The sequence below is a fragment of the Elgaria multicarinata genome, chromosome 8 (genome assembly GCF_023053635.1).
Source record: "Elgaria multicarinata webbii isolate HBS135686 ecotype San Diego chromosome 8, rElgMul1.1.pri, whole genome shotgun sequence".
In the NCBI taxonomy this organism is placed as follows: Eukaryota; Metazoa; Chordata; class Lepidosauria; order Squamata; family Anguidae; genus Elgaria; species Elgaria multicarinata.
Window position 1 is genome coordinate 37694708 of NC_086178.1, and position 20744 is coordinate 37715451.

The window sequence follows — 20744 nt, forward strand, 5'->3', positions numbered from 1 at the left end:
GCATTTTTATATAGATCCATACAAATATTGTAAAGTGGTTCTGATTACCTTAATATAAATTCCATGGCATAGGTTGCTTGGTCTACTTGAGTTGGCTTTTAAGATTTACCTGAGGTGAAATTTGCCATGATCTATATTTTCTCTTTACTTACTTTAAAACCAGGTCCCTTTATATAAGGTTGTAAAGGTTTTCTGCTGAGGTAACGCTGTATGTTAATTATTGCTATTTCTTTCACTGAAAAAGCCTTCTCAAGGGGGAGATGCATATACCATACACATGGTATTTTCATCCTTTTTTTTTACATGAAACTGTGGATCAACAGCATTTAGCATCCACTGTGTATGAGAACCTTTACTTACATTTTACGTATTTAAAAATTATCAAACACATTAAAATTAGCTGCAACATTCAAGTTTCAAACGTTCTACTAAACTTTAATACTTCTGTTAAGAAAATAAACTTTAAATAAAATACATTCAATACATCTTAACAAATTAAAAATACATTGTAAAATATACATGTCAACCAAGCAGTCTCCATTTCAAAGCTAATCGAAGTAGAAACTCCTCTCAACATTTAACAACCTCTTGTAAAAACATAATTCAGGGTGATCTAGTGCATTTGAAATTGCATGGGCACGGCTAGGAATATCCCTGGCACCAGGCCATGTACCTCATTTTTTCAGTTCTGCTAAGAGCTGTAAATCTTTATTTTTAACCACTATTTTATCTACATACTGTGGCACCTTAACTTTTGAAAGTGCATTTATTTCCTTTAATAGTTTTAAAGAATGCTAAAGTTAAATTCAGAATAGATCAAACCCAGATAATGACAAACAAGCTTTTACTAGTGGTGTTTTTAAACACTTGTTTCTGTGCCAACAAGGACCATTTGACATTTGTAGAATACTGATGTGGTGTGTGTGTGTGTTTTGCATTTTAGAATCTGGGTGAAGACTCTGAAGACTCTCTGCCTTGTTATTTGCACTGTCCCCTACCCCCAGAGGGCATCAGCTTACAGCCTGAGGGATCCCCCTGGCTTTCTTCCTCCTTGTTCTCATGCATGTATAGAATGCTACATTCCAGCCACTATTTACAAGTGTGTGCCTTCTGCATAGCAATCCAGTACCACTCCAGCAGGAAGAATATACAGCTGGGGTTCTGGGATTGCAAGGAATGGATGAGATGAATCATATGGCAGATTTGCAGTGGCCTCCTTTTGTAAATAATTAGTAAATAGTGGGCAGCAAACTGAATCTCACCCCACACATAGCACTTTGCCTCCACAAGAAAAAGAAATGCATTGGGATTTTGTTTTGTTTCTTGGTGTTTTTTTTTAGAATTATCTCGAATCAAGTTATGCAAATCTTACACCATGCAGGTGATGTATGGAGACTGAACTGTTTCACAGGTGATACTAGTTTTCTTAATGTTAACTATTCTAATATAAATGTACATCCTTGTAACACTACGGTGTTAAATGTCATGCTTTGTGACATTGTACTAGGGCAATCATGGCATGCTCTACTCTAAAAACAAAAAAGACATTATTTCAGAAATGTTATTGTGAACAGCAACCAGAAATTAATAGAACACACCAAAAATAATGAACTTATGGCACCTTAAAGACTTAAAAAAAAAATTATGAATAGAGTCCACTTCATCCAATGCTCAAATAGGATGACAAAATGATGATGCAACAAAGGAACACCATAATTTGATAAATAAGCAAATGCCTCAACGTTATAACCGAGTACTAATGTACTGAAAGCTCTAAGTCCATTAAGTATACCAATAGTGAACTCAAATTAGGTATGGGGAGAAATTATTTCTGTTTGTACTTCCTAAATCAATATTCAAACCAAAATGCAGTCATCCTTCAGTATTTGTAGTTCTTTGAATTTTGCAATGCTGTTCCCAATAAAAAATAATACAGCAATGTTCATATTAGGGGAATGTACAAAAATGTGTGCATTAGAAAATATAAAATACAGAACTACGTTTTTGCTTGACAAAAAAGTGTGTATCAAGCAAAAAAGCATTCACAAATGCATCTATTAGGAGAAATGCACATCAAAACGTGTACAAAGTTTTGTGTGGATGTAAAAAAAATTCACGAAGTGATTCAGATATGGGAGAAAATGGGTTTATGATGGGAAAAGTTGGAAAATGAAACCAAAATTAACAGATATGTCCATCCCTGACTCAATTCTCCGAGTGCCAATTCTTATGTAGGCAAAACAGCATTCTCCATGTACAAGGGGAAAGGTACCAACTCCAAGGTTTGCAGTATATAAACATGTTAGGAAAATAAGCCATCAAGGGGAAGGGGAGAAATAGTCAAAAACAACCCAATGGGGGACTAAGCATGCTCAATGGCCATGGAATGCTGTCTGACTGTTGGAGGGGGGCATAGAAAATCGGGGAGACAGGGAATGGAATTGATTATCCTGGAAGAGGGCATGGTTGGCAGGAATCCTGACCATTTTAAGGTCTTATTGATCAGGTTTAATACAATCACCCATATAAATATTCTCATTGAAATATATAAGCCCTTTTTAGACTCCAAAATTAAATAAAACGTGGCTAGTTTTTAGATTAGAATCGAACAAAGCATCTCTAACTCACGAAAGAAATGATAGTCATTTTTAACTAATGAAAAAGCAAAATAAAGTTTTTAAAAAGTTGTGTCTATTGATATAATGTGGCACAATGTGTTTAGGTAAAATGTTAAGATTCAAATAAGCCTATTTTAAAGGACTGCCACTGCGGCCACCCTTTACATTTTTTAGGTGTACACCTAAAAATGCAATGTGTGTATGCAAAACATGTAAACATGTATATGTACACTTGTCAGAAAGCTGCAATGAGGGAATACTCTATGGAAAACCAGGCTTTGCCTCTTCACGATGTGTTAAGCAGCCAGAGACACAGGTGAATCGTGACAGAATTGATTAATTAACCTGAACATAAACTTGCAATTTAGAAATGTGTTTGTCATGCTGTTCCAAGACTGTAAATTGATACAAAAATGCAATGTAATCACAGGAAACCCAGAAGTTTTAGCCCTTCATTTAACCCACATGACTGAACAGCTTTCAACATGTACATCAAGAATGCCTCTACATAATCAGATCCACATTAGTCCCCACTGCAATTATGACCTCCATCAGTCATTACTTGTGTAATGACCTATCCCATCAATATGTTGTTCATGCTGGCTGCTCACAAGTTCAGCTACGACTTTTGCAGTCTGAAGCGTTCTCTACTTGTAGAAGTTCCCCTTGTGATTTACAATCCTGATCCTACGAGTTCTACATGGCATGGGGACGATGACCACTATATAAGTTGCTGAACTTATGGGTAGCTGGCACAAGCCGAGCAATAACAGAGGTGGAACTACTAAAAGCATGGCCTTTGTATTTGTTTCCCTCCTAGAGCAAATAACGAAGACAATGATGGCATTCTATATAGCCATACTGAGCAATATTGCCCTAGTTCCATAAAATGCTATATCACATCCTTCCCATATTGTCCAGTTCTTCTCTGGTGCTTGGCAGTCCTGATATAGAAGAATCTAGTGGTCATATTCACATATAAGTGACATGATTTTATATGGTCTATATGATATATTTAAAACAATGATACAAATATGGAGTATTATGCTTATGTGTAAGTTGTTAGCCATGCTGCATTGTCAAACAAGGAGATTGAATGCAATCCAAGTACTTGTGAAGGATTGGTCATTCTTCTTTCATTATTGGAATGTACGATTATCTCAGGACAACTTAAGAACTCAAATGTCTATGATGTAATGCTTGGGTAGAGCAATCCTGAAGTGTTGTTGGAGAGATCAATTCTGGAGGAACCCACTCCTTAAGCCCTGATGGCTCACACAAGTCAGGGTGCAACGTGGGATACCTCCCCCATCCCATTGCATCAAATGGGAGGGAATTTACTGTAGCAGCCCTCAGGTTGGCATAGTTTTTAGATCTGTTTCTGGGTATGTTGGAGAACCAAAAGGGCCTAAGAACCTGTGGATCTTTGGCTGTTCTCATCTTGCCTCCAAACTGCTACCCAGGGAGGATCTCTGCATGTGGACTTCTCTTTCTGCCCATGAAGGTGGAGGTCTGCAGTACCTTATGACAACCTCCAAAGGAACCATAAGATTATATCTGAAGTATTATTTCCCCCCTCAATATGACTAACAGAATGTCAATCTCCATGCTTAACATTGTCTAGAATTATGAATTAAATTAAGTCTAATATTTTTTTAATTCTGTCTGTTATTTCTTGTTGATGCTTAAACAAGTGATATGACTGGAGTAGTAATATAATTAACACATAGTATCTCTCACCCTGGTGCTCAAGCAAAGACCAAATTTGTAGCATCTTCATGTTTCTTAATCAAAAATGCCCCCCAAATATCAAAATGCTAGGTTCCTGTATAAAGGAATCTCAATGGAAAATCACATCCCTAATATTTTTAATTCGTTTTGGGTCTAAATCTAGAAGGTAGAATATGCCTGGGTAAAGAGTCTAACAAGTATCAATGTTATATATAATTTATATTGTAAGTCAAACAACAGTAGTAAAGAATGTAAAGGATCTCCTAATGAAGAACCCTATCCAGCAGTAAATCACTTCTGCCATTACCACAGGCCTTGTCCAATACTATATGCCATTTGGCAATTTCAGTCTCCTCTGTACAAATTATGCATTACACTTGAATCCTATATAGAATAGAAGCTTTATATCTATCAGTTATTATTCTGTGGTAATTTTTCTCAGACTTGTTCATATCTCTAGTGTTCTGATTACACAACCTCTGTGTCATTCATTCTACTGCTAATCCATTTTGGTTTCTATTCACACTCTATTTGAAAGCCATGATCTAAAGAACTGCTCAAGCTAGGCTCATGTTCCCAGAAACTTATTTCTTGAACAGTCTTCCTCCCCGCCCCCTCACTTCATGGCACTCTTTTTTGAAACTCAAGGAAATATCAAAAGCAACTATTGCTAAGGCATGGGTATCAGTTGTTCCAAAATAAGTCCCATTGAGTACATGCACTCATATACTAGTGCAGTAATTCTTGGGATCAAGCTTTCAATGCTATGGTGAACCTTTAGTAATTTAGTATTTTAAGCAACATATATCTTCAATAGAAATCTGAAATAATTATATTTAGAACAGTTAATACAATATTCATTACAACTGTGACAAATGACAGTAAAAAAAGCAGAAGTGTTCAAAAGGTAAACTAAAAGGACAATATATAGATATCATGGCCATGACTTCAGTGGGAATGTATCAATTTTTATAGCGCTCAGCAAACCTCAGATGAGTTTTTTTAGTACCACATTCAATAATACTGATTAAAGGAAGCTTCGCCTTTTCTTCACCCAAGCAACAGTTTGTTTCTGTTTATTACATACATTTTTTTTTATCAGCCTATGAGTAGAAATATATCAAGAAGGCAAGATTAACAGTTTCTAAAGGCAAAGCTGATTCTGAAACTTCATCTGGCAAGTAAAAAACTAGATATAAAAATGTTCACGAAAGCATTGTTTTAAGCCACAACAGTGATCATTCAACTGATCATAATGGTTAGATACTAAAAAGTATCTAGAATTATTATCTGGCACTATCCAGATATCTAAAGTGCTTGGAGTGATTTTCAAAAACAAATAGTTGAAATTGGATGTGACACATGTCCAATTTTACCACCTATATTTAGGGCTGTTTTTAAATTACTGGTCGATAGCTGTCACCTGGTATTCCACAATATTTTCCCAACAGCATGAAATTTATATATATTTAAAAGCCCTGATTGCTAAAGAAAATACTAGTAATTGGTCATTTAAAAAGTCAAAAATACAGACAGTGGTCCCATGTCACTCCTTTCACTACTCACTCCAATTGTAAACAAGATGCGTAGACTCCCTGACTTGTCCTGCTTCAATAATATCACACATAAAAACGTAACATCCCTAATTGTCAATGCACATTAAAAAAGTACCACCATTTTCTTTTCTTTTTTACAAAAAGTCTATTGTAGATTAAGGAAGGATAGCTTTAAAAGTGGCTGTGCGCTGAATGTAAAGCTTCAAATCCTTTTGTCCCCTGTTGGGATTTCTTTTGCCGTTGTCCACAGAATAGTTACTGATGGTTCACAAATGAAACTGATGATTATCTTGGCAGACACAAAATCCCATCTGCAAGAATTGTGATTTTCCTTTCAGCTCTAGAAACGTTGTTTACCTGCATGTTCTGGAACTTGTGAGATTTTCTGAATACGGAAATTATCTCCCCCAGCCCCTCCACAGCATTTTTTTTAAAAAAAAAAAAATCAGATTCCCGAGAAGGTCTATTCCCTATTAAATATTAAATAGCTGTTCACAATCTAATTTGCAGGCGATGTACATTATTAAATACTCTGAATCAGAATGGAACCAGGATTTTTAAAGAGTGAAAACTCCAGTTTCTTCAAAATCCATCTCTGTTGCAGGTTAGGAAATTTTTCCAATTGGATTTTCTCTGGAAAAAATCAGAAAGAAAAACGAAACAAAACTATTTAATGAAAACGGTAGTTTAAAATTTAAGACAAATGGGTACGTGGGAGAAGGCTTTCTCAGTGGCTGCTCCAAGACTCTGTAACTCCCTTCCCAGGGAGGCTAGGCTGGCTCCCTCTGTGCTACAGTTTCAGAGGCAGGCAAAAAGTTTTTTGTTTCAGCGGGTTTTTGGAACTATACTGGACCTGTGTTAATGTATTGGATCCCCCCCACCCCTTTAACCTGTTGCAGCTTTTAATTTTCTTTTAACATGTTTTTAATTTTACTGTAGGTTTAATTATATTTTAACTTTTGTAATTTATATTTATATGTTTTAATTGTACATGTTTTGATCTTATAAACCGCCTTGAGTCCCAGTAATGGGAAAAGGCGGGATATAATAATAATAATAATAATAATAATAATAATAATAATAATAATTAATAATAATAATAACAATGTTACTGATTTTACTGTGGACGATTTGTCAACCTCCTGTCAAAATTCAATCAAATGTTAACCAATCCCAAACCTTCCAAATAAGCAAATGTTGTAAGGAGGATAGTCTCCACTTGCCTTCCATCTGTCCACTGGGCTTAACTTTGGAGTAAAGCCTCCAATATACATTAGTCACTATCCATGCAATGACACACTTTAAGGGTGAATGATTTCAGACTTGACTATGCACATAGGCCTATGACAACACTCCATTCTTTATGTGGATAGCAGGCCCGGGCGAAGATATTATAAGTGTGTTTACTGGACAATCACAACATTGCTTTCACATAATGCGTAGGCTCTAGACCAGCCTTCCCCAAGCTGGTACCTTCTAGATGTTTTGGACATCAAATCACATCAGTAGCCAATGAATCCAGTAACCAAGGTAATCTTTTCATGGGAAGCTGACAACTTAAAATTCACATGAGAGGACCTTTTCTGGAAGTACTCCCTACATGAGCCCCCCCCCCCCCCCGCAAATTATTCATCTGGAGATTAAGCTTAGGAAAATATTCTACTGGCACCAATGGACACTCAGAACTCTGGGAAATAGATCTAGAGTTACTCCTGATCTTCTGTTTGTCAGGAGAAAAACCTATCCTGAGGACAGAAATTCTTACAATACTTACTCGCTGCCATATTTTGCACTAGATGATCTTTTCTTTCGATATCTTTCATGATGTTCATTCAATTGTTCTACGGCAGATATCACTTGCTGAAGAGTTTGAAAAGTTGCTACTGAGTCCTCAATTGTGAAATTAGAATAGTCATCTGGCTCCTTCCGTGGACCTTGATATACTGCTATTCTTTCACAAACCTCTAAAGAAGAAGCACCGTATTAGGTAAATGTTAATTTTTCACTAAACAACATATCTCTGCTTCTACATGATCAGAATTACAGCTCTTTCTAAGTAGAATGGACATTTAATTAAAAATAATGAAGTAACAAAGGTATTTACTGGGTGTAACAGGCACTGATTCGTCATTTACTCCATAACTAATCTTCATAAAGGTAGCAATTCGCTAAATTATTTGGTAAAATAGATCTGATAACTACAAAACATTTATCTAAAAGAATAAAGACCACTGGGTCCCATTTGTAATACAGCAATGAGTTACATATGTTCTTCTATAAATTCCGTAAGTCCAGAAATATGTGAACATATTAACACATATGCAGTAAATGAGACCTATATTGGTAGAACTCTTTGAAGACCAGAGTGTAAATAGCAGAAAGAGAATGGCTGAAGAGTTCCCCCCCCCCACCCCAATGTAAGTCTGGAAAAAAAGAAGAAGAGGAGTAGTATCTACAATGGGTTGGCTCCAGACAAGAATGAGTGTAATGGGGCTGGTGGAAATTGAACTTCCCCACTCTCTTCTCCCTCTAGTAGGCCCCAGGACCCCTGAATACACTTCCCTACCAGCTGAGGAAGAAGGGGTCAGGGAAGTCAACTTCTACCAACTCCATTATGCACACTTTTGTCTGGATCGAACCCATTGTATTTTGAAATAAACTGTCAATAAGAAACTGATATAAGCTTACATTAATAAGACATTTGCCTCCAACATTACTATTTCTAATAAGGTGGTTGCATTTCAGTAGTTTATTGATACCTTCCATCTTTTGCAGCTTTGACATATTGATAGCAAAAAGTGAGTAGATTCTCTCTGTTTCTCGATCCCCATCAATCTCTATTTGAATGTCAGCAGGTACTCCTCTGGAATTAAAATGTATGAATAGTATGTATCTTCACTTTCTATTACAAGTCATTTTCTAAAGGAGATTAAGGCATACATCTTGGTACCAATGACACATATGTATTTAGATGTTCAAGTTATTGGACATAATGCAATGTATTGCTAAAGCATGAGTACTGGCTATGAAAGTATATTGTACAACTATTTCCAATGGGAAATACTTCAAAATGTTGCTACAAAATGTAGGTGATAAGCTTCAGAAAGTAAAATGTTAAGACAAGCAGGAAATCATACTGAATAAATATTTAAAATGAAAGGATCAAACAAAGATGCAGCAGTAGCTATAGTGCAAGTTAGGAACATCTGAAGGGAGAATAATACTACATTCTTGCTGCTTCTAGCCAATTTTGGAACCAATGCTAAACAATTTCTTAGCATGATGTGAACAAGCTTTGGGCTTTTGCACTCTCCCCTCCCTTTCAATATGGCTGCATGGAGGAGACTGAATACATATGCTTCCTGTTCTCATTACATCCAAACTAAGGAAACTTGGGTTAGCTGAAAACAGAAAGCAAATTCTTTCAACCTGCTCTTTGTAGCTATGCCAGAGGGGAAGTCCAAAGCTTGATTCTGTTCATTTATTTTGTGCTAAACTATGGCTTAGCACAGGGATGGGGAACCTTTGGCCCGCTGTGAAATATCCAGCATGCAGGAGAATCTCTGGCCCACAGGGGTTCCCCATCTAGCCCATAAACTTCTTCAGCAGGCTCTGCCCTTTCACCCTCCAGCCCTGGCAGGAACTCCCACTCTTTCTCAGAGGTTATTTAAACTTTAAATGCCTTTAATCCCCTCTTATATCCAATCACTGATTGAAGGTAAGAACTAGGATTTCCCTGCTGCGTGCTGAAGACAGGTTTCCTTCAGTACAGTGCAGGCAACCCCTGCCGCCCTCCTCTTATCTCTGATTAGTGATGGGAGATGAGAGGGGATATAAAGGCATTTAAATGTATTGGTACAAATTATGTATGGCCCCACCCCCTTAGGAAACTATTCAGATTTCTTTTCCACTCTCAACTGGGCAAGCTGAAGTCCAGAGCAGTGAAATAGAGCAGGCAAGTCAAGCCTTACTGAACACACAAGCTGGTGTAGGAGCTTTGTAAGAGGTATGTATGGCTCAATCAAGGTCCAAATTAATTGATCCAGACATTGTTAACTAATTCAACTGATTAATTACAAAACCAATTCATCTATTTAATTACCTGTATGCCTAGTCAATCTCCACTTCCTGTACTCGTAATCCGATATTGCTTCTTTAATTTAACCTAGCTGGTAAATATCTTTTCATGTGTATATCATTATCTTCAGATTATTTTGTGATAGGGTAACCCAGGGCTGCTAACAAAACTGGCAGGTGTCTCAACACTGTAAGCCTGCTGCTGGCAGGCAAAAGCTGAGAATAGCGATGTCAAAACACATGGTAGCTGAACTGCCATAGTAGCCTGAAAGTTGAAATCTGTCATTCCCAAATGACAATCCAAGACCAATTTATGCATTGCAGGACCACTGACTTTTGTTAATTAGATCTGATGGGTAGTGGATGCTTATAAGAACATGGCACAAAGCGTAATGATTTCAAATCAAGCAATGGGACTCACAGGTGGCCCTAAATGAAAACACACACACACTTTGGATATGAGGCCCCCTCTGGCCACAGATGTGGCAATTAATAACTTAAAGTTACAGCAAAACATGCAAAATTCAATCTTACTTCTATTGCCAAATAGATATATACCTTTCTTTGCAGACATCACTTACCCAGTGCATGGTGCACACCCCACTGTATTCTCAGATGTGGCCTGACAGCAAAGCCAGTTGCCATTCAAAAAAGCAGATGGATGGTAAATACTCAGTCTCTTTGGGTTGCATCTGCTCACCCTACAGAGAGCTTCTATCCACTCACTAGCCTCCACACAATTATTTGCCTGTACATAGAGTGGTTTTTCAACATGTATCACTTGAAACATCTGAAAAAGAAAATATTCTTTTCTTTCAGCAACCAGTGAAGTTAATTCAGAGAACACTAAATGATAGTACAAAATTTTCTTCATTGGCTGTTCCATGTAACAGCTGTGAGAACATTTTGTTCTGTCAGTAGTAAACCCGCACTGCTACATCCTCCAGCTGTTTTGCTTGTTCTCCAGCTGCATACTTATTTATCACTCTGCTCTTCTCCTCATTCACACAATCTTTAATTCTAAGTCAGGAAACAGCTACTTAATATGGTCAGCCATCCATTACCCTTCTGTTTTAAGCAGCAGCCCTTATAGAAAATAATCAATCACAGGAAGAATCAAGGCAGTACTCTCAACCTAAAATCATTCCCCAAAGGAGAAGTATGAAAGCAAGCAAAGCCAAACACGAGCCAATATATTTTTCTGGTCTAAAAGTTTTCTTCTTAAAAAATGGCAATATATCGGGGAGGTGGTGAGAATAAGGTTTCCTTAAGAGTTTCTTGAGAGACTTCTTGTAAAGGAATATCAGCTGACACCAGCACACTATGACCTGGTTTGCACAAAACAAAAACCCAGACTAGGGGTTGTCATTGAATTGTGGGTTGTTATTATATGTGAACCCTGCATTATGGTTTACCTATGGGTTAACCACGAAGAACCCAGAGTTCACAAACAAACAACAAACCATGGGTTCTCTTCATGGGTTGTGTTCATGGTTGACAACCCATTGACCTAGTTCACACAATATGACAAGCCAGAGCATGGGTTGATTGTGGGTTGTCATTGAACTGTGGGTTCTTGTTCAACTGTGGATTGTTGTATTTTAAGAACCCAGCCACACTAACAAATCATGGTTTGTTACCACAAACAACCCACAGTTCACAGCCCAACAGCAAACCATGGATTGTCTTCATGGGTTGTTCATACCTAACAAACCATGGGTTGTTAAGTGTGGTTGGATTCACACAACGCAACAACCAATGATTCCACAAGAACCAATGGTTCAATGACAACCCACCCTCAACACATAGTCTGGCTTGTTGTGTTGTGTGAACCCAGCCATGGTTAAATCAAAGTGTAAGGTTCACACATAATGACTACTCCTGATAGCTATATGCTACCTCCAGTATCAGAGGCAGTATTTATGTACACTAGTTGCTGGGGAATATGGGTGGAGGGTGCTATTGGACTTGTGTCTTGCTTGTGGGTTCCTGGTCGACAACTGGTTGACCACTGTGTGAACAGAATACTGGACTAGATGGAGCCTTGTTCTGATCCACCATGGCTCTTCTTATAGTCTAATCACAACCAACAATTCAATGACAAACAATGGGCTCTCGTTACGTGTGAACCAGGCATAAACGTCACTGTCAGCATTCCACATAGTAAACTCACTCTATACATCAATGCTGCCATGTAGGTGTTTCAAGCAGCTTTTACATGGAACAGGCTCCTGAAAAACTATCTTTAAACCAAATAATGCAACCAGGGCATGACTTTGATATTCCAGAGTTATGGAATGTTGCCCTCATGGAAATACTCAAAAGACAATGTCCAAGTGTCCTTTCAGGGTATATAGGAAGCCTTTACCGTCATTAAACTGTTTATTTTTGTATGTGACATTTCAGAAGTCTTTATGCTTGTTCCAAAGACCATAAAATAAGTATTTTCTTAACTGGTATTTCAAAACAAAAATCAACTCACATTTTTCTTGTTAAATGCCCTCTCATCAAGTTTTTCTACTGCAAGGATGTTTTTAATTGGAATGGTGTAGATCGGTTCTTTATCTGCAATAACGCACATTAGTGAATAATGCAGGAGATAAATGCTTTGTAATGCACACCCAGCAGAAGTGAAGTCATAATTCCACTTTTCAGGAAGCAATTGGTAAATGCAAATGCTTGCCCACTCTACAGTACTGGGATGAAGGCACCTCCAGGCCATGGGCCTAATGAGGACCACAGTGATTCCCTATCCATCCTGGGCAGCTCCTATTCCTGCTCCCACCCATTCTGTCATGGGGGGGGGGGGGGGGAGCTCTTATCTCTAATCAGCTACTGACTGGAGACAATTTTTCCCTGTGGTGCAAAGGGGAAGGAAGCTACTGAGTGATTCAGTCCTGCTTCCTGCAGAGACTTACTTCTGAGTAGACATGATGCATTCTTACTTTGGAGTAGGAAATAATATTCCAAATTGCTGCTAAGTGAGTCAATCCTGCTTCTTCTGAGCCTTGTCTTGCTTACTTCTGAGTAGAGATGCTTCTTACTATAAACTGGATATTTTCCGCCCAACCCAGTTTTGCCTATGGCCTGCCCACCAGTGGAATGCAGTTCCCAAAACCATTTCTGAAATGCAATTCAGCCCTTGGGCTGAAAAGGTTAATCACCCTTGCTGTGGTGCCTAACCCATATATGCAAGGCCATCCCCCTCTATTAAGCAAACAGAAAAACTTGGGAACAAAATATGATATGAAACGTGATGTAATTAAAATCTTCAAAATATGAATATTAATTGTTATTACTTTGTTCTAGTCTGAATATGAAGAGGACCATGTTCTAATGAACTCAGTTAACTGTTGGAACTAAACAACACAATGGCCTTGTTCAGAAGACACTTAAACCCTGGTTTTAACCCTGGTGAATAAGGCAAAAAGCCTTACTCACCATGGTTAAAGCCAAGGTTTAAGGTGTCTCCTGAACAGGGCCAATTTGAACACCACAAATAGACCATGCCCTGTAACTTCAAATAAACTACATTAATACCTTGTTGCTTATGATATGTGAGCTCCCTACTTGTAAGGCAGAACCAACGCTTCTTGAAATTCTTTTTCCCAATACGAGTTCTTCCTTGTGCTCTTTTGTACATTTCCCTGTGAAAAGACACAGAATATTATGCACAGATACTTTCAAAATCCTTCTCACAAAACTGTTTCCAGATGCGTTTATTTACAAACTGAATTAAAGGATTCAGTACCTATCCTTAAGTTAGTGACATTCGGAATGGACTACAAAATATTTAAGCATGTAAGAGGTAATAATTTAGAATACTCTATTGTCCAACAAGGGGAAATACCCAGGAATATTAACTGAAAACTGATATAGGCAAGAACGTCACATATGAACACAATCTTAGGTATGAACTAAAACTAGCATCTTCATGCAGGAATCTTGTACTGAACAGAAGGGGGCAGTCTGTGTTTAATGATAATGCAAGTTTAATGTACAATTACACATTGTACATATGTGTAAATAGGCATTCCTGTATGCAGCCCAAATACTAGGACTCAAGACCATTGCTTTGGACAGAGTTGGCACTTATTCAATGAAGTAGTCAGAGTACTCAGGGAAGCAAAGATTCTGGGCTGTGACTAGTTTGAAGGGACACATGAGCAAAATTATATATATGAAAAACACACACTGGTCAATATACAATATTTTGTATTTTAGTTACCCTTCTTTAAGATGCACTGGCTCGCTCATGACACTTGGCTCTTTGCTTTCAGTAGATGATACTTCATCTAAAAACTGAAAATGAGAGAACATATTAGAATGGTGTGGATTATTTTCTAAACAATTGTAGAAGCTTAAAAATAAACCGAAGCCTAAGCTCAGCTATTATTTTCTAAGGCAGATTTACACTTCTAAAACTTTATTTCTGCATGTTTCCCTAACATGTCTTATCTAAAAACAACCCAAATACTGTATTTTAAAGACATCCTAATTAATGCTCTTTGCTAAAACAAGTGGGATGTAAAGGGCCACATGGCATAGTAGACAAAGGATTGGATCTGGGAGACTTGAGTTCAAATCCCCATCCAGCTGAAATTCGAACATCTCCCTGCCTAACCTACCTCACGGGGCTGTTGTGAGACTCAAATAGGCTGATATTTTCCAAGTTCTTTGTAGGTTAGCAGGAAAAACATTTTTTTAAAGCCATGTATTTTGTATATATAAAAGAATACCTTTTTAACAGCTTCAATATACTCCTCTTCCTGAAACATTTTGAAAAATTCACACATGAATGTCTCCTTGAAGCTTGACTAAAAAGAGAAAAGTGATATAAGTAAATCTTAACAGAAAGATAACAGAAGCAAACATAAAAGAATCCATCAAGTACTTACTAGTTTACTTTTGGACAAACTTCCCCAACTTCCCAGTGTCTGGATGGCTTTTGATATAAGGGTTAATGTTCTAGAGGTCTGTGCATCCTAAAAGAGACATTTAAGAAATAGTTAATAATACTATTTTACAGGAGATGACAAAGTTCAACTGGAGTAAAGAACATGGACCAAATATGTCATAACTGGTGTCAAAGTATTACAGTGAAATAGTCAGATCTCCCAAGTGCTTTTCTGCACAATCTGCACATGACAGTGGGCTTACATGAGGCTCTCATATAGGTCTCACTGAAATGGAAATAGCACAAGGTGGTAATTTGTAGTCTGCAACCAAGTTCTTCTCAAAAATATAGAATTAGAGCCAAATGCCCCTTTCCAGGCACTCAAAGGCACTTGATTCAGCAGAGACCTCTACTAACGGAATGAGGGGGGGAAGAAGAAATTTTCACTGATTTTCCCTCTCTCCTGCAGTTTCTTGCACACCTGCCATGCTGTGCTGGAGGGTGCCACAACCCTTAAGAGGAGATATTCAGGGAAGCAGGAAGAATAGGGAAAAACAGCCTTCTGCCATCCACCCTCCATTAATGGGAGCTTTCTTTCTGTGAGTGGAACTTTTCTCACAGAACGTTTGGATCCATTACAGATTTGAGTTCTGCAGTTTCATATTTAATAAACCCTGCAAAAAAAGGGTAAAATAAGTGCACTTACTTTAAAAAAAGCTAAGCTTTTACAGAACTGTTCTAAATATTATATATATATTAAAAAGATTTAACGTTTGGGTAATTAGTTTTAAAAGGCACTAAGTTTTTAAAGAACAATTCTAAATATTTTACATATTAATAAAATTTAACATTTGTGCTAGTCTTGAGATACTTGACATTTCAAAAATGTAACTATTTGAAGCAGATATTGACATCTTGGGTTAAAATCTGGCATTTGTCTTGATGCCCAATTTTATGAATATTTTATATTTTCATTAAATGAATATAAAATACAGACTCTAATACAAGCCTGGGTATTTCATTGGCTAATTTCAACAACCTTGGTCTGTACCCACAAAGTGCACCACTGCATTTTGGTGGCAGCAGCAGCAAAACATGAACATGACCTTGTTTTAAACCTAAATATGGCCTTTTTAGGCTACGGTCATGGTTTGCCACTAAAATGTGGTGGCAAACTCGGAATTGTTCTGCCTGTGCAGTGGCCAATTTGGGGGCAGCAGAGCCGCACTTAAGGCCAGGTGAGTGTGTTACCCAGCCCTGCTCTAATACAATGCCTGGTGGTTAAACACTTGAACTACTGGATTCTTTTCCAGTAAGGCTAGTGCCTCAAACTGAATAGCTAGCTAAGGAAAACAGTTTAAGATAACAAAGTTCTCTTGTTAACAGGGACAAGAAAATACAGCCAACTTAAGAGCTGAGAGTGAGGTGAGACAGTAGAGTGGAGAGGTGAAAATGAGTTGATAAGCACAGCGCATACATAGTGTGCTGATAAGGAGTGGGGAAGCACTGAACGCTCACTGCTTCAAGAACTTGGAGCCAATTACACAGCAATAATCAGTACTATTCAATGGCCTCTGATTAAGGATGTTCACTGCCATAACGAGTACATCCGTTTATAATACTTTACATCTTTGGAGTCCAAAAGTTTATTTCGCTATGGAAGATACCTGCATAAATATGTTGCAAAATTATGCCAACTAATGTAAGTGCACACCAATAATCCAGAAAGAAAATTAATACGGAACGTTTTTTTTTCTTTTGAGATGATCAGAGCACAAATGCTTTCTTTGACTTGACCATGCCTACAATGCATCTGCCCTGGAATCCTTCATAGCATCATAGTTGAGAGCAGTTCACAATCAGAAAAAAAAAAGCATGTGAAAATGAGCTGTTGGGGCCACTTCATGCTTTTCCTACACAGGAAACATTTCTCTGTAGGTACAGATTGAAGCTAACATGTAGATTGTGACACACAGCACTGAGTTATTAACTGTCCCACCTGACACATACTCTGCAAATTATTTGCTAAAATATTAGCTGTACAGTTTCTATACTCTCTTTTAGTAGACTCTGAATTTTCTCTTTCAGACTTGCAGCCATCTGTTTTAAAATCCCTTCGAAGTTCACAGAAAATGCATCGGAATGATACATTAAATGATCAGAGTGCCAGTTACCTACCCATTTGCTTTGTTTCAGTTATGTGGGTTGTCTAATTGCAAGTGCTTTCAGACATAAAAACATCCCAGAATGCTTTGCCATTTAGAAGCAAGGTAGTTAACTAGAGATGACTTTTTAAAAAGTCCGGGTGGTCCAAGCTCTCAATGTAACTCTCCATTTACTTTACAAATGCTAAGCTTACTTCTCTATAGCTCCTCCTAACTAAGCTGGCCTACAGAGTTTGAATGTAATGTTATTAAAACTTACTGGATGGTGAGGTCGTAAATGGAAAGTATGAGGCGATACTACAGCTACAGCAAAGAAACGAAGAAACACAAAGCTGCTCACTGCAGAATACTGCACATGAGGGTCATCTGCAGAGAAAAACCATGAAATGTAAAATGTACTATAACTTAATAGGAAATGAAGACAGTGAAAAACCTTAGCAAGACAATATCAGTAGAAGGGCTACTATTCTTTTGCAGAATAGAGAATGAGTAAGTAGCATGAAATGGAAGTATGGTTATGATATAAGATGCTTTGTCATGCGTTATGGGGCACAAATCAAAACCATTAGACATTGATCTAGTTTTGCCATTTAACATTACAAGCCTTGGGCTCATGCACCTGTGCAGGAGGAGATCGGAAGATTTTGTTTCCTTTCCAATTGATCAGGGTTTATTGTTATGTCTGAACACAAAATTGTGTGCAGTCTTAACTATGGTTTAGGGAAACAAGCCTGGATCATGAACTACTGCCTGAAGTTGATTTCTTTCCCTAAACTGTAGTTAAGGCTAACAGCACCTTGTCTGGGATTAGACATAACAAGCCTGGGTTAGTTTAAATTGAAAGCAAAAGCTTTCAGTCTCTCCTCCTTAAGGCCACACAGGAGAATGAGGTGGGGGTTGCTCAAGAGTCCAAGGCTTGTTCATGTTACACTGAATCAGTTTAGCCTTATGTCCAAATGAGGCAGCTATGCGTATTTTACATTAAATACACTACAAATTCTATTCGTTTTCAAAGTAAAGCTATTTTACTCTCTACAGAGAAGGCAATTCTACCTATTTTGGAGGAGATGCATATGGATAACTACTTGCTATTCACATTTTAACTTTTCAGTAGTGGATGAATAGCTATGCTTGATTTTGCCTCTTTTTGAGCCTCTTATCTTTCATTCTTTTCATAATGGCACTCTGATGTAACAAGTATGCAGTTCTGATGCCAAATAGTATTCATTAATAAATTCATGTGCTTTGTATACAGACTACAGAAGGAAGGCAATATTTACAATAAATATTTTTAAAATCCACAGAAGAATGTAAGTTGCTAATTCTGCGATTTCAGTTTCCTTATGAACACTAGCAGACCTGATTTTGTGGGATGTACATTATTATGGACTTCAAAGAGACATTAGGCAGATCATATATCAGATTTGAACAAAAAATGGACACACTTACTAGGAAATCTTTTAGCAGCCAAGTGCCTCAGAGAACAAAACATATCACACATTAATGTAGGGCAACTTATACTTGACTGCACAACTGTATTGAATACTTTGTCGACATAGTAGCGGAGATTTTCCTGTGAGGACAAACAAATGATTTCAGAAAGGCATGCCATTTATATTAATATAAAAAGGCCCTCATCAGTTTTATTCTAGTGCCACAGAGAAAAATCTCACCAAAAATGTTGCATACATGGTGTTTATTCTACAATACAATGGCAATCTTTGAGAAGAAGATGAATGCAAATCAGACTGTTTAAAGGCTAATAGAAGGCTTGCTGACATATGTATACAAATACACAATAGAGAAGGAAATAAACCATCACTCAGAACAATGACATTATCAATCAGACATTTTCTTCTTTCATTAGAGCCAGTAGCATCAGTGAGCCAAAGAGCACATATGACACTACTGACAGAGACTTACTGCAATTAATAATTTCCATAAGCACTTTCAGGATATAATCTGGTTTATAATTTGTATCCATTGTAGGTCAATAGTATTTCCATTTTACCAACTAGAAGCCAAGCAATGGAAACTTCCAAGCCCACATAAAGGGCTTCTACAGCTGATCCAGGATTTGATTCCAAATGTACATGATGCATGCTGAGGTCACTGGAGGTAGATGAAGCAGTGCTCAGGCATCCTCCATTGTGCCTGGCTTCACCTCAAGCTAAGAGCCCCCCCCCCCCCGACTATCAACTGCCACTGTTGAGGCCATCAGAAGTGGAAATGGCAGCTCTTCCACTGCGTTTCAATTTAACTCCATGACCTGCTGAACTTTGCAACTAAAAATCTAGTGCCTAAATTTGTTCTTTTCCTCCTCCCTTCCAAACCCCTTGCCTTTTGTGTCATGCCTTTTAAATTGTAAGCCTGCTGACAGGCCTGTCTTATTGCTGATATTTATAAGCCATTCTAAAAGCCTTGGATGAAGAGCAGGATAAAAATACTTCGAATGAATGAATATATATGTACTGTTACACAGTACTTAATTATTTACATTGGGCTCTATATGATGAAGTTAAAGAGCAGAATACACTGGTAACTAAAAGGCGACACAGCAAGGGTAACAAAATGTGCTCTGGTTAACAGGAATTTTCCTTACTGCTGAAATTAAACAGCAGTTAATTATTACCATTCCAAAGAATTTATTATTCAGATACTAGCTCCTCAAATATAAATTGAATGAAATAACTGAAGCATACCTTGTGTATATCTACACTGTCTGCTTCTTTCAGTTTCACGGGATCAATTTCACAAGGTTTAAGATTCTCACATATCTGAAATAAGAGTAAAGTTTTATAGCACAATCCTGTGATATCTACTCAACAGTAGGCCCCACTGAATTCAACGAAACATACTCCCAGTCAAATGTGTACAAGACTGCTGCTTTAGTCACCTATAAAAAGACAATTTCACCCACTTTTTCTTCTTTCAATATTTGATTAATATGCTGGAAAGGCATGCTGCTAAGGATGCAGTCCTACGGACTGCACCCTCGCTGCTTGGACACCCTCAAACTTGGAGGATTCCAAGATTCCTCTGGCCTGCTGAGCTGAAGCCAGCGAGGTGGGAGGAGCTATGGAGGCAATCTTTGCCTCTCTGTCCTCTGAGCTTTTCACTAGACGAGCTTTTCCACCTGTGCAGTGAGGGTGCTTCAGAGGGGGAAGGCAGGATGGCTTACGATAAATCATACCTACTATTCTCCCACCAGAACACCCCCTTTCCCCCCTCTCTGAGATTGACTGTCCAACCTCAGAGAGGCAGACTGTGCTGTTCTCTCCATGTCAGCTGTGAGGGGCAGATCTCTGGCTTCCCTTTCTGGGGTCAAAGCAATGTCGCAGACCTAAGAAGGGGTTTTTCGAGCCATCCTATGGTCTCTGGGATGCTCTCAATTATTATTTTCCCTTGGTATATTGGGCAGTTGGATTTCTAGTGTAAGAGTAGCCAAGTCTTATTCTATAATACACATTTAATGTCAGCTATTAATAAAAGACTCCAATAAAACTATTATTATTATTATTATTTATATAGCACAATCAATGTACATTGTACAATGTACAATGTAATAAAAAGATGGAAGTTGCCCTTTCTTTAGAGTTTACATTTCTGCAGCAGCTCCTTCCTTCCTGTCGCTGACTCATATGAACAACAGCTAGCATTATTACACAAGCATAAATCAATATATACATACATGGTCAAT

The 20744-nt window shown here is 37.8% G+C and overlaps 1 protein-coding gene across 1 annotated transcript in view; it reads right to left on the reverse strand.

Moving 5' to 3' along the window:
- Positions 1 to 1642: 1642 nt before the first annotated feature.
- RASA2 (RAS p21 protein activator 2) overlaps positions 1643 to 20744 on the reverse strand; it is a 51581-nt gene continuing 32479 nt past the window's right edge. Inside the window, exons 13-24 of the mRNA XM_063132165.1 lie at positions 19747 to 19821; positions 18494 to 18617; positions 17304 to 17410; positions 14881 to 14967; positions 14722 to 14799; positions 14211 to 14284; positions 13523 to 13629; positions 12465 to 12547; positions 10564 to 10772; positions 8665 to 8768; positions 7680 to 7869; positions 1643 to 6538 (exon numbers count right to left, since the gene is read on the reverse strand). Of these exons, the coding sequence (XP_062988235.1) occupies positions 6511 to 6538; positions 7680 to 7869; positions 8665 to 8768; positions 10564 to 10772; positions 12465 to 12547; positions 13523 to 13629; positions 14211 to 14284; positions 14722 to 14799; positions 14881 to 14967; positions 17304 to 17410; positions 18494 to 18617; positions 19747 to 19821 (1266 nt within the window). The 3' untranslated portion in view covers positions 1643 to 6510. The remainder of the gene's footprint in view (positions 6539 to 7679; positions 7870 to 8664; positions 8769 to 10563; positions 10773 to 12464; positions 12548 to 13522; positions 13630 to 14210; positions 14285 to 14721; positions 14800 to 14880; positions 14968 to 17303; positions 17411 to 18493; positions 18618 to 19746; positions 19822 to 20744) is intronic.